This window comes from Ranitomeya imitator, chromosome 2 (genome assembly GCF_032444005.1).
Source record: "Ranitomeya imitator isolate aRanImi1 chromosome 2, aRanImi1.pri, whole genome shotgun sequence".
In the NCBI taxonomy this organism is placed as follows: Eukaryota; Metazoa; Chordata; class Amphibia; order Anura; family Dendrobatidae; genus Ranitomeya; species Ranitomeya imitator.
This window is the reverse complement of record NC_091283.1, coordinates 167,270,105-167,282,735: the sequence shown is the minus strand read 5'-3', so window position 1 is coordinate 167,282,735 and position 12,631 is coordinate 167,270,105. Positions and strand designations below refer to the sequence as shown.

Here is a 12,631-nt window from a genome sequence, read left to right as displayed (position 1 = left end):
CCCCTCAAGGTGCTCAAAACCACATTCAATAAGTTTATTAACCCTTCAGGTGTTTCACAGGAATTTTTGGAATGTTTAAATAAAAATTAACATTTAACTTTTTTTCACAAAAAATTTACTTCAGCTCCAATTTGTTTAATTTTACCAAGGGTTACAGGAGAAAATGGACCCCAAACCTTGTTGTACAATTTGTCCTGAGTACGCCGATACCCCATAAGTGGAGGTAAACCACTGTTTGGGCGCATGACAGAGCTTGGAAGCAAAGGAGCGCCATTTGACTTCTCAATGCAAAATTGACTGGAATTGAGATGGGACGCCATGTTGCGTTTGGAGAGCCACTGATGTGCCTAAACATTGAATCCCCCCCACAAGTGACACCATTTTGGAAAGTAGACCCCCTAAGGAACTTATCTAGAGGTGTGGTGAGCACTTTGACCCACCAAGTGCTTCACAGAAGTTTATAATGCAGAGCCGTAAAAATAAAACAAAAATTTTTTCCCACAAAAATTATTTTTTAGTCCCCAGTTTTGTATTTTCCCGAGGGTAACAGGAGAAATTGGACCCCAAAAGTTGTTATGCAATTTGTCCTGAGTGCGCTGATACCCCATATGTGGGGGGGAACCACCGTTTGGGCGCATGGAAGGGCTCGGAAGGGAAGGAGCGCCATTTGGAATACAGACTTAGATGGAATGGTCTGCAGGCGTCACATTGCGTTTGCAGAGCCCCTAATGTACCTAAACAGTAGAAACCCCCCACAAGTGACCCCATATTGGAAACTAGACCCCCCAAGGAACTTATCTAGATGTGTTGTGAGAACTTTGAGCCCCCAAGTGTTTCACTACAGTTTCTAACGCAGAGCCATGAAAATAAAAATAAAACATTCCCCCCAAAATTATTTTTTAGCCCCCAGTTTTGTATTTTCTCGAGGGTAACAGGAGAAATTGGACCCCAAAAATTGTTGTCCAATTTGTCCTGAGTGCGCTGATGCCCCATATGTGGGGGGGAACCACCGTTTGGGCGCATGGGAGGGCTGGGAAGGGAAGGAGCGCCGTTTGGAATGCAGACTTAGATGGAATGGTCTGCAGGCGTCACATTGCGTTTGCATAGCCCCTAATGTACCTAAACAGTAGAAACCCCCCACAAGTGACCCCATATTGGAAACTAGACCCCCCACGAACTTATCTGGATGTGTTGTGAGAACTTTGAGCCCCCAAGTGTTTCACTACAGTTTATAACGCAGAGCCGTGAAAATAAAAAATCTTTTTTTTTCCCACAAAAATTATTTTTTAGCCCCCAGTTTTGTATTTTCCCAAGGGTAACAGGAGAAATTGGACCCCGAAAGTTGTTGTCCAATTTGTCCTGAGTACGCTGATACCCGATATGTTGGGGTAAACTCCTGTTTGGACACACGGGAGAGCTCGGAAGGGAAGGAGCACTGTTTTACTTTTTCAACGCAGAATTGGCTGGAATTGAGATCGGACGCCATGTCGTGTTTGGAGAGCCCCTGATGTGTCTAAACAGTGGAAACCCCCTCAATTATAACTGAAACCCTATTCCAAACACACCCCTAACCCTAATCCCAACGGTAACCCTAACCACACCTTTAACCCAGACACACCCCTAACCCTAATCCCAACCCTATTCCCAACCGCAAATGTAATCCAAACCCTACCCCTAACTTTAGCCCCAACCCTAACTGTAGCCTTAACCCTAGCCCTAACCCTAGCCCTAACCCGTGAGCGCGGCCGATCGCCTATGACGTACTATTCCGTCCTTGGGAAGTAAAGCCCACCCCACATGGACGGAATAGTACGTCTAATGGCAGAAAGGGGTTAATATTGCTTCCACTATTACTACTACCACCACCATTACTATTACTACTACCACCACCATTACTATTAATACTACCACCATCACTACTACCACCACCGTTACCATTGCTACCACCATTACTACTACCACCATTACTATTACTACTACCATTACTATTGCTACCACCACCACCATTACTATTGCTACTATCACCACCATTACTATTGCTACCACCACCCTTACTATTACTACTACCACCACCATTACTATTACTACTACCATTACTATTGCTACCACCACCACCATTACTATTGCTACTATCACCACCATTACTATTGCTACCACCACCCTTACTATTACTACTACCACCACCATTACTATTACTACTACCACCATTACTATTACTACTACCACCATTACTATTACCACCACCATTACTATTGCTACCACAACCATTACTATTACTACTACCACCACCACCATTACTATTGCTACTACCACCACCACCATTATTGCTACCACCACCATTACTATTACTACTACTACCATTACTATTGCTACCACCACCATTACTATTGCTACTACCACCACCATTACTATTGCTACTATCACCACCATTACTATTGCTACCACCACCCTTACTATTACTACTACCACCACCATTACGATAACTACTACCACCATTACTATTACTACTACTACCATTACTATTATCACCACCATTACTATTGCTACCACAACCATTACTATTACTACTACCACCACCATTATTGCTACCACCACCACCATTACTATTACTACTACTACCACCACCATTACTATTGCTACCACCACCATTACTATTGCTACTACTACCACCATTACTATTGCTACTACCACCACCATTACTATTACTACCACCACCACCATTACTATTGCTACCACCACCCTTACTATTAATACTACCACCACCATTACGATTACTACTACCACAATTACGATTACTACTACCACCATTACTATTACTACCACCACCACCATTACTATTGCTACCACCACCATTACTATTGCTACCACCACCATTACTATTACTACTACTACCACCATTACTATTGCTACCACCACCCTTACTATTACTACTACCACCACCATTACGATTACTACTACCACCATTACGATTACTACTACCACCATTACTATTACCACCACCATTACTATTGCTACCACAACCATTACTATTACTACTACTACCACCACCATTACTATTACTACTACTACCATTACTATTGCTACTACCACCATTACTATTACCACCACCATTACTATTGCTACCACAACCATTACTATTACTACTACCACCACCACCATTACTATTGCTACTACCACCACCACCATTATTGCTACCACCACCATTACTATTACTACTACTACCATTACTATTGCTACCACCACCATTACTATTGCTACTACCACCACCATTACTATTGCTACCACCACCCTTACTATTACTACTACCACCACCATTACTATTACTACTACCACCATTACTATTACTACTACCACCATTACTATTACCACCACCATTACTATTGCTACCACAACCATTACTATTACTACTACCACCACCACCATTACTATTGCTACTACCACCACCACCATTATTGCTACCACCACCATTACTATTACTACTACTACCATTACTATTGCTACCACCACCATTACTATTACTACTACCACCACCATTACTATTACTACTACCACCATTACTATTACTACTACCACCATTACTATTACCACCACCATTACTATTGCTACCACAACCATTACTATTACTACTACCACCACCACCATTACTATTGCTACTACCACCACCACCATTATTGCTACCACCACCATTACTATTACTACTACTACCATTACTATTGCTACCACCACCATTACTATTGCTACTACCACCACCATTACTATTGCTACTATCACCACCATTACTATTGCTACCACCACCCTTACTATTACTACTACCACCACCATTACGATAACTACTACCACCATTACTATTACTACTACTACCATTACTATTATCACCACCATTACTATTGCTACCACAACCATTACTATTACTACTACCACCACCATTATTGCTACCACCACCACCATTACTATTACTACTACTACCACCACCATTACTATTGCTACCACCACCATTACTATTGCTACTACTACCACCATTACTATTGCTACTACCACCACCATTACTATTACTACCACCACCACCATTACTATTGCTACCACCACCCTTACTATTAATACTACCACCACCATTACGATTACTACTACCACAATTACGATTACTACTACCACCATTACTATTACTACCACCACCACCATTACTATTGCTACCACCACCATTACTATTGCTACCACCACCATTACTATTACTACTACTACCACCATTACTATTGCTACCACCACCCTTACTATTACTACTACCACCACCATTACGATTACTACTACCACCATTACTATTACCACCACCATTACTATTGCTACCACAACCATTACTATTACTACTACCACCACCATTACTATTGCTACTACCACCATTATTGCTACCACCACCATTACTATTACTACTACTACCACCACCATTACTATTGCTACTACCACCACCATTACTATTACTACTACCACCACCATTACTATTGCTACCACCACCATTACTATTACTACTACCACCACCGTTACTATTACTACTACCACCACCATTACTATTGCTACTACCACCACTATTACTACTAACACCACCATGAATATTGCTACCACCACCATTACTATTGCTACTACCACCACCATTACTATTGCTACTACCACCACCATTACTATTGCTACTACCGCCACCATTACTATTGCTACTACCGCCACCATTACTATTGCTACTACCGCCACCATTACTATTGCTACTACCGCCACCATTACTATTGCTACTACCGCCACCATGAATATTGCTACCACCACCATTACTATTGCTACTACCACCACCATTACTATTGCTACTACCACCACCATTACTATTGCTACTACCGCCACCATTATTATTACTACTACCACCACCATTACTACTCCCATTATGACTACTACTTGTACCACTTCTGCCGAGTGAAGGGTCTTTTTAACGCAGCTCTATAGTGTAGATATAAAGTCACCATGCAATCTCCAGAGTTTTCTGGGATTTGTAGTTTCCCCGACAGTTTAGGGATCACACCCATGCTAGGACGGGCCGGTCAGATTATAACCCCCCCCCCCCCCGTACTATGTCTCACAGCTGATAAGTGGCACCATATGCATCTGGCAGCTTATCGCCTATGTTGTAATAGTCAGCATGCTTTTATCACTCCACCATACCTTTCACTTCAGTTTTGCTTATTGTTGCCCGTTCTGGACCCAAAATGTCATCTGTAGACAGAAACGGAAAAACCCTTTAAGGTCCTGGTAAGACGCCCCATATTGCGCTGCAGTGGCAGCCATGTTGGATCCCTGGAGGAGCCGATGCCCGCAGATGTCAGGAGATGTGGTCTGATTTACTGCATTGTTCTGCAGCTGGCTTTCTGCAAGGAAACTACAACTCCCAGAATCACAGGAATGAGCTGGTAGAGGCCAGTACAGGCTTGCTGGGAATTGCAGTGCCTTGCCTTGTGTGCAGTGGTGAGCTGCTAGAAGCCATGCTGGGAGTTGTAGTTCCCCAGCAGGCAGCTGCCTTGTGAGAAGTGATTAGTTGCTAGAAGTCAGTGCTAGCTTGGGCATGCTGGGTGTTGTAGTTCCCCCCCCCCCAAGGCAGTTGCCTTGCTTTCAGTGTTAAGTTGCTAGAGGTCAGTGGTGGCTTGATGGGCATACTGGGAGTTGTAGTTAAAGAGCAATCAACTGCCTTCTGTGCAGTGATTAGTTGCTAAAAGTCAGTTCTGGCTGGCGAGGCATGCTGGGAGTTGTAGTTCCCACCAGACAGTTGCCTTGCATGCAGTGATAAGTTGCTAGAGGTCATTGCTGGCTTGCTTGGTATGCTGGTAGTTGCAGTTCTTGTCAGGCGGTTGCCTTGTATGCAGAGATGAGCTGCTGGCGCTGGATGCAGGGTGTGCTGGGAGTTGTAGTTCCTGCTAGGCAGTTGCCTTTCCTGCAGTGATGAGCTGCTAGAGGTCAGTGCTGGGTTGCGGGGTATACTGGGAGTTTTAGTTCTCCAGCAGGCACCTGTTTTGCGTGCACTGTTGAGCTGCTAAAGGCCGATACTTGGTTGCGGGGCATGCTGGCCTTGCGTGCAGAGACGAGCTGCTAATGGTCAGTGCTTGGTTGCTGGCTATGCTGGGAGCTGTAGTTCCCAAGCAAGTGCTTTCCTTGCGTGCAGATATGAGCTGCTAGAGGCCAGTGCTGGGTTGTGGGGCATTCTGGGAGTTGTGGTTTTCCGGCAGGCGCTCGCCTTATGTGCAGACTTGAGCAACTAGAGGCCAGTGCTGGGTTGTGGGGCATTCTGGGAGTTGTGGTTTTCCGGCTGGCGCTCGCCTTGCGTGCAGAGATGAGCTGCTAGAGGCCAGTGCTGGGTTGTGGGGCATGCTGGGAGTTGTGGTTCCCCGGCAGGCGCTCGCCTTGCGTGCAGAGCTGAGCAGCTAGAGGCTAGTGCTGGGTTTCAGGGCATGCTGGGCGTTGTGGTTCCCCGGCTGGCGCTCGCCTTGCGTGCAGAGATGAGCAGCTAGAGACCAGTGCTGGTTTTCAGGGCATGCTGGGAGTTATGGTTCCCCGGCTGGCGCTCGCCTTGCGTGCAGAGCTGAGCAGCCAGAGGCCAGTGCTGGGTTTCAGGGCATGCTGGGCGTTGTGGTTCCCCGGCTGGCGCTCGCCTTGCGTGCAGAGCTGAGCAGCTAGAGACCAGCGCTGGGTTTCGGGGCATGCTGGGAGTTGTGGTTCCCCGGCTGCGCTCGCCTTGCGTGCAGAGCTGAGCAGCTAGAGACCAGTGCTGGGTTTCGGGGCATGCTGGGAGTTGTGGTTCCCCGGCTGGCGCTCGCCTTGCGTGCAGAGCTGAGCAGCTAGAGACCAGTGCTGGGTTTCAGGGCATGCTGGGAGTTGTGGTTCCCCGGCTGGCGCTCGCCTTGCGTGCAGAGCTGAGCAGCTAGAGACCAGTGCTGGGTTTCAGGGCATGCTGGGCGTTGTGGTTCCCCGGCTGGCGCTCGCCTTGCGTGCAGAGCTGAGCAGCTAGAGGCTAGTGCTGGGTTGCGGGGCATGCTTGGAGTTGTGGTTCCCCGGCTGGTGCTCGCCTTGCGTGCAGAGCTGAGCAGCTAGAGGCCAGTGCTGGGTTTCAGGGCATGCTGGGCGTTTGGTTCCCCGGCTGGTGCTCGCCTTGCGTGCAGAGCTGAGCAGCTAGAGGCCAGTGCTGGGTTTCAGGGCATGCTGGGCGTTGTGGTTCCCCGGCTGGCGCTCGCCTTGCGTGCAGAGCTGAGCAGCTAGAGGCCAGTGCTGGGTTTCAGGGCATGCTGGGCGTTGTGGTTCCCCGGCTGGCGCTCGCCTTGCGTGCAGAGCTGAGCAGCTAGAGGCCAGTGCTGGGTTTCAGGGCATGCTGGGCGTTGTGGTTCCCCGGCTGGCGCTCGCCTTGCGTGCAGAGCTGAGCAGCTAGAGGCCAGTGCTGGGTTTCAGGGCATGCTGGGCGTTGTGGTTCCCCGGCTGGCGCTCGCCTTGCGTGCAGAGCTGAGCAGCTAGAGGCCAGTGCTGGGTTTCGGGGCATGCTGGGCGTTGTGGTTCCCCGGCTGGCGCTCGCCTTGCGTGCAGAGCTGAGCAGCTAGAGGCCAGTGCTGGCTCCCAGCGCATTGCAGGGTGTTCCTGTCTGCTCCACTTCCTCCCGCAGCCCAGTGTTGTGGGCTGGAGCAGCAGGAATGTAGTGAGTCAGAGGCTCCAGAGAGCGCGGAGCATCCATGTGTGTCTCCAGCGTGAGTCCCCCTCCTCCATGGCTTATTACTGCAGCTGCTCCACACTTCCAGCTTCATTGATCATCTCCTCTTATTGTCTCAGGCGTCGCCCTGCACCATGTCCGAGGGCTGGGTGGATTGGCCCATTCTGGGGCCCGGCTGGAAGAGACGGGCCGTCGTACGCAAATCCGGAGCATCGTCTGGACAGTCGGACACCTACTATCAGAGGTATAATGGTTCGGGGACTGGAGCTAATCATACCGCCATTTACAGTCATACCTGGCAGGGGAAGCGGGGCAGCTGCCGTTATTGGCACTGCCACCCAGCTTTCTTGGCTTTTGAATGGCACAGTAAGGAAATGGGTAGATCAGGACGCTGGGAATATTGGGGGACACAACCATTTTTGTGGCTACATTAGTTGTCATGTTAATGCAGCTTTCTGGTCCTTGGAAGTGAGTGTCCACCCAGCTTTCCCAGGTTTGGATCACCCAGTGACGCTCAGGCCTTCATTACTGCAGAAAGCTGAGTGATGGTGATGATCCTCCTCTGTTCTTCCTTCTCTTTTAGCCCCATAGGACAACGCTTCCGGAGCAGGAATGAGCTGGCCAAATACCTGGGGGACGACGTGGACCTGTCGCGTTTTGATTTCAAGACCGGGGCGTTATTACCAGCGGAGAAGGTAAAAAAAAATCATGAGATTGCCACGTCATGATGGTGGGGGTCTCCGCTCCAGATCCCCTAGTGCTACTCTCATCTGACTTTTTTTTTTGTGTGTGTGTTAGGCCCTCAATTATATATGGAGACTTTTCCCCATAACGGGACTTTCTATTTTTTAGAAAAAGGCAATTAAAAGTTACTCTCCTATCATAGTGAGCTCACTGATGGATTCTCAGTTAATTCTTTCTGTAGCCAGCACTGCAGCTCACAGAGACTAAAGAAGGTAAATGGTGCAAAATTGATGAAACCCAACAGGAAAAAGGATTTTTTTCTATTGTCCACAGTACATGCATTTAAAGGAGACCTGTCACCATGTTTGGCCCATATCAGATACGGCCACCACCTTTCAGGCCTGATACGCGGCATTCTATAATACTGTATATATGCCCTTGTCTTGCAGGTCGGGTTGATGGCTTATATGAAAGGTGATGGTTGTATCTTATATCCACCAAATCTGGTGACAGGTTCCTTTAAGTAAAAAAAAAAGAAAATTGTAACGAAAGGTGGACAGTCCCCTTAAAGAGAACTTTTTGCCAGGTCAAGTGTCCCGTTTTTTGTTCTCGTCTTCTGCTCCCTGTGTATTCCATGTTTTTCTTAAATCCTCCATATGGTTCCTGAGATACGGGGCTTTTTCTTTAGTGGTCGCCTTTATGATCTTTTCCAAGGGACCGTGGCTCAAAAGATCCTTGAGGAGGCAGGGGTGTTGCTCAGATTTTCTTTTGGGACGTGACTCATTATCCTCGGGGGCGTGACTCACAGGATCCTCGGGGGTGTCATTATGTTGCACTGGATTATTACCTTGTGAGTAATGCCCTCTTGTAAAGATTGTGATAACGGCGTCGCTGTTGTCAGGTTCTGCAGCATGCGCAGCAAAGCAGAGTTTGCCAATGAAGCAAAGGCAAGCAATAGTAGGAATAGTAGCTGAGCAGGCACAACAGCGCCACAACTGCGGTCAGGCTCTAATTGGTACTGCATCTCCGTCTAATTCACTGCAATGGAGCTAAAGCTGCAGCACGTGTGTGGCGCTTTACCAGGTAGATTGGATTTACTGTTGTCAGCGGTCTTTTACATCCGCTTTGTGCCGCACCTCTTGCCTGTGCGTCAGTCATTATTCTTCTTTTTTTTCCCCCCATAGAGGAAACCTCTTAGGAAGTATAGCCGAAAACACCCGAAGTGTACGGCCAACTCTGAGGCTAAGCAGAAGCAGCCGCCCCCTCCCGCGGACCCCGAAGAAGACCTGCAGAATGGGAAGGATACGGAGCCGTCTCACATTGCGTAAGTCACAGCGGCGACTGAGATGATGGCGTAAGGGCACCTGTCACTCTCCCTGCCACCTTCTCCTTTGACGCATGCTGTAGTGGATGGCACCAGCTGTGTGCGCACATAGGGCAGGAGGGATCATGAGCCGGTCACCCACCCTGCCGTATCCTACCTGCTGACTGTATCCACTTGTTTTCCAGGTGCTGCTCCGGCTGTCATGAATGGTTTACAGGAGTTGAGTTTGGCAAATCAAAGCAAACTGTGTGGTATTGTGGGGACTGCAGAGGTGAGTCAGTGGTGGGGTCCATAAGCTAAGACCTCCTCCCTACCGAAATATTGTGAGACCTTGCCTTGTTGTGACCCCATTTGATCTCATTTTCTTTAGCTGGGTTGATGGAGTGGGGACTTTGCACAAATAAGAAAATAATCTGTATACAGGTCCTGCACAGTCTAATGTATCACCATGGTAACAGACTGCAAACTACACTATGTAGTCGCGGCCTGCAGTGAGCCTAGAAGTTAGAAATGACTGGCTGATTTGTTGTCGCCTTTCTCTGGGCTTCCCTACTGTTGGGTGTAAGATCTCTGTATGTAGAACCTCATGCTAACGCTGTAGCGTGTTTGGGGGCCGCCATTGTTTCTGCGCGGTCCTGACACAATGTGACACTTCTGTTCTGTGCAGCTTCCCATCGGGCACACAGCAAGCAACAGAAGCTGCTGAAGGTGAGTCCGTATGTGTCTGCCTATGGGCTCCGCTGGTGCCCCCTATTCCTCCCGTGCGGTGGCCCCTGCAGGGGCTCCCGTCTCTGACCCGTCCCCCTCTGACTTACAGACCAGTGGCTGCGGAACTTGCACCGCCTGCCGGCTGACGGAGAACTGCGGACATTGCTCTGTGTGTCTCCTCCGGTCACAGAACCCCGAATTCGGAAGCTCGTGGAAGTGTGTGAGACGACGCTGCCTGCAGGTCATCAGAAAGGTCTGAGCAATCATCCCGGGCCTGTGCATGAATGATGGTGCTTATAGTCAGTGGGGGCTTCAGTCAAAATGGAAGTATGATGGGTGGGGGGGACTGCGCCTTGCTAATGTACTCAGTGAACCAATTCATTACTGTTTTCAACAAATCTGATTGCTTTAATGAATGAAAATAATTCCTGGGAATATTCACAGCTGAACGTCTCGTTACAATGTATCAGTAGACAATCCTTTCCTCCTGGATTACAGACTAACATCACTCACCTGCGCTGATACACTGTGACGGATGGCTCAGCTGTGTCAGCCTGGAGGTCAATTCGCTTCACCATTTCTAACATCTCTGCTTGCTGTCTTGGAAAGGGCGACGTGATGTGACGCTGGAAAGCTTTAGGACCTGTTCCTGATCACACAGCTGAGCCTGTTGTTGCAGTGTATCAGTGTAGACAAGCCCCTCTCTTTTTGCCTGGATTTCAGGCGAATAGCTATTGCCTACACTGACACATTGCAGCAAAACCTCAGGACTAGTGCAGGAAGGGTTTATATTCCATGGCAGCAAGGGTGCAAATGGCGGAGGCAGCCCCCTATAATGTGTGTCCTGTTGTGCCCCCCAGGGAGGGGTGTGCGGCCGCTGCCCAGGCTGCTGCATGAAGGAAGACTGCGGGACCTGCGCCGTGTGTGTCAGTAAGGAGGAAAACCCAGAGGAAGCAATCGACAAGAAGTGTCTGCGGCGCTGGTGCCACAATAAGGTGCGGAGCCGGCGTTGTGTGCTCCTGGGAAAGCTGGGTGACCACAAGCCATTATCGCCCCACCTGAGCTTGCTCCAGTCACTTCTATATTGTGTGGCCCTGTAATACCAGACAGAGCCAGCGGGTGAGGGTGGCACTGTCTGCCCTCCACCATTGCCTTGAATTTCCTGTTTTCGTCTTTACACAGAAACAAAAGATCAAACCTCCCGTGTTCAAAAAGTTTGCAATGAAGTTGAATCTGGTAAGCGTCCTGTGAGCTGCACTACGTGATGGCGCCTCTCGGGGGCGAACAGCGGAATAACGGCTGCTTCTATCATCTGGCTCCACAGAGAGGAAACTGCGGCCACTGTCCGGGCTGCTGCACCGCCGAGAACTGCGGCGTCTGCTCGCTGTGCATCAGAAGAATGCAGAACCCTTTCCGCAAGATTAAAGGAAAGTGTGTAAGGAGACGGTGTCATAATAAGGTGAGGGCTGATCTCTAATGCCGTGGTGGACTACAACTCCCAGCAGGGTATTAGTACATATGGTCATTGTACAGAAGGAAGACGCTAACGGAAGGCTCTCCATCAGGGAGACGCGGCCATGCTATGCCTTCTTCATTCATGTGTAAAGCTGCAGTGTAATACCTCATTTCTCCTGTAGTGGCTGCTGATGGCCTCCGAGGCTTTTTGTTTTTTCCTTCCTTCCATAACTTTTTCCTGTGCACGGCAGGATTTTTTCAGGATGATTTGTGATTTTCAGTGACGTTCATTATCCTATAGTAGAAAAATCAGAAAAAAATCCCACATGTGGTGAAAAAAACCTGCAATTCCGACACTGTTTTTGATTTTACAGCGTTTAATACGCAGAATAAATTGACTTGGAGCTGTGATTCTCCGGGTCAGTACGAGTACGGCGATGCCAGACGTGCAAGATTGCTTTCCTGTTATCTTAAGTGGTGAAAACAAAATCAGAGATTTTTTATCTATTATATATACACCTTATATACTCGCGTATAAGCCGAGACCCCTAATTTTGCCACAAAAAACTGGGAAAACTTATTGACTCGAGTATAAGCCTAGGGTGGAAAATGCAGCAGCTGCCGGTAAATTTCAAAAATAAAAATGGGTACCAACAAAAGTAAAATTAATGGAGACATCAGTAGGTTAAGTGTTTCTGAATATCCATATTGAATCAGGAGCCCCATATAATGCTCCATACAGTTCA

General features: G+C 48.3%; 1 protein-coding gene across 4 annotated transcripts in view; it reads left to right on the top strand.

Annotated features, from left to right (window-relative positions):
* The window catches only part of LOC138662332 (methyl-CpG-binding domain protein 1-like), a 35,925-nt gene that overhangs the window by 8,346 nt on the left and 14,948 nt on the right, over positions 1–12,631 (top strand). For 2 of the 4 annotated variants that reach the window (XM_069747830.1, XM_069747828.1), the window contains exons 1-10: positions 7,647–7,751; positions 7,834–7,958; positions 8,298–8,409; positions 9,583–9,722; positions 9,908–9,993; positions 10,390–10,430; positions 10,540–10,683; positions 11,291–11,425; positions 11,613–11,666; positions 11,755–11,889. In XM_069747830.1, coding sequence (XP_069603931.1) covers positions 7,737–7,751; positions 7,834–7,958; positions 8,298–8,409; positions 9,583–9,722; positions 9,908–9,993; positions 10,390–10,430; positions 10,540–10,683; positions 11,291–11,425; positions 11,613–11,666; positions 11,755–11,889 — 987 coding nt within the window. In that variant the 5' untranslated portion in view covers positions 7,647–7,736. Of the gene's footprint in view, positions 1–7,646; positions 7,752–7,833; positions 7,959–8,297; positions 8,410–9,582; positions 9,723–9,907; positions 9,994–10,389; positions 10,431–10,539; positions 10,684–11,290; positions 11,426–11,612; positions 11,667–11,754; positions 11,890–12,631 lie in introns of those variants that run through there. The other 2 variants (XM_069747831.1, XM_069747829.1) reach the window with 1 other exon arrangement.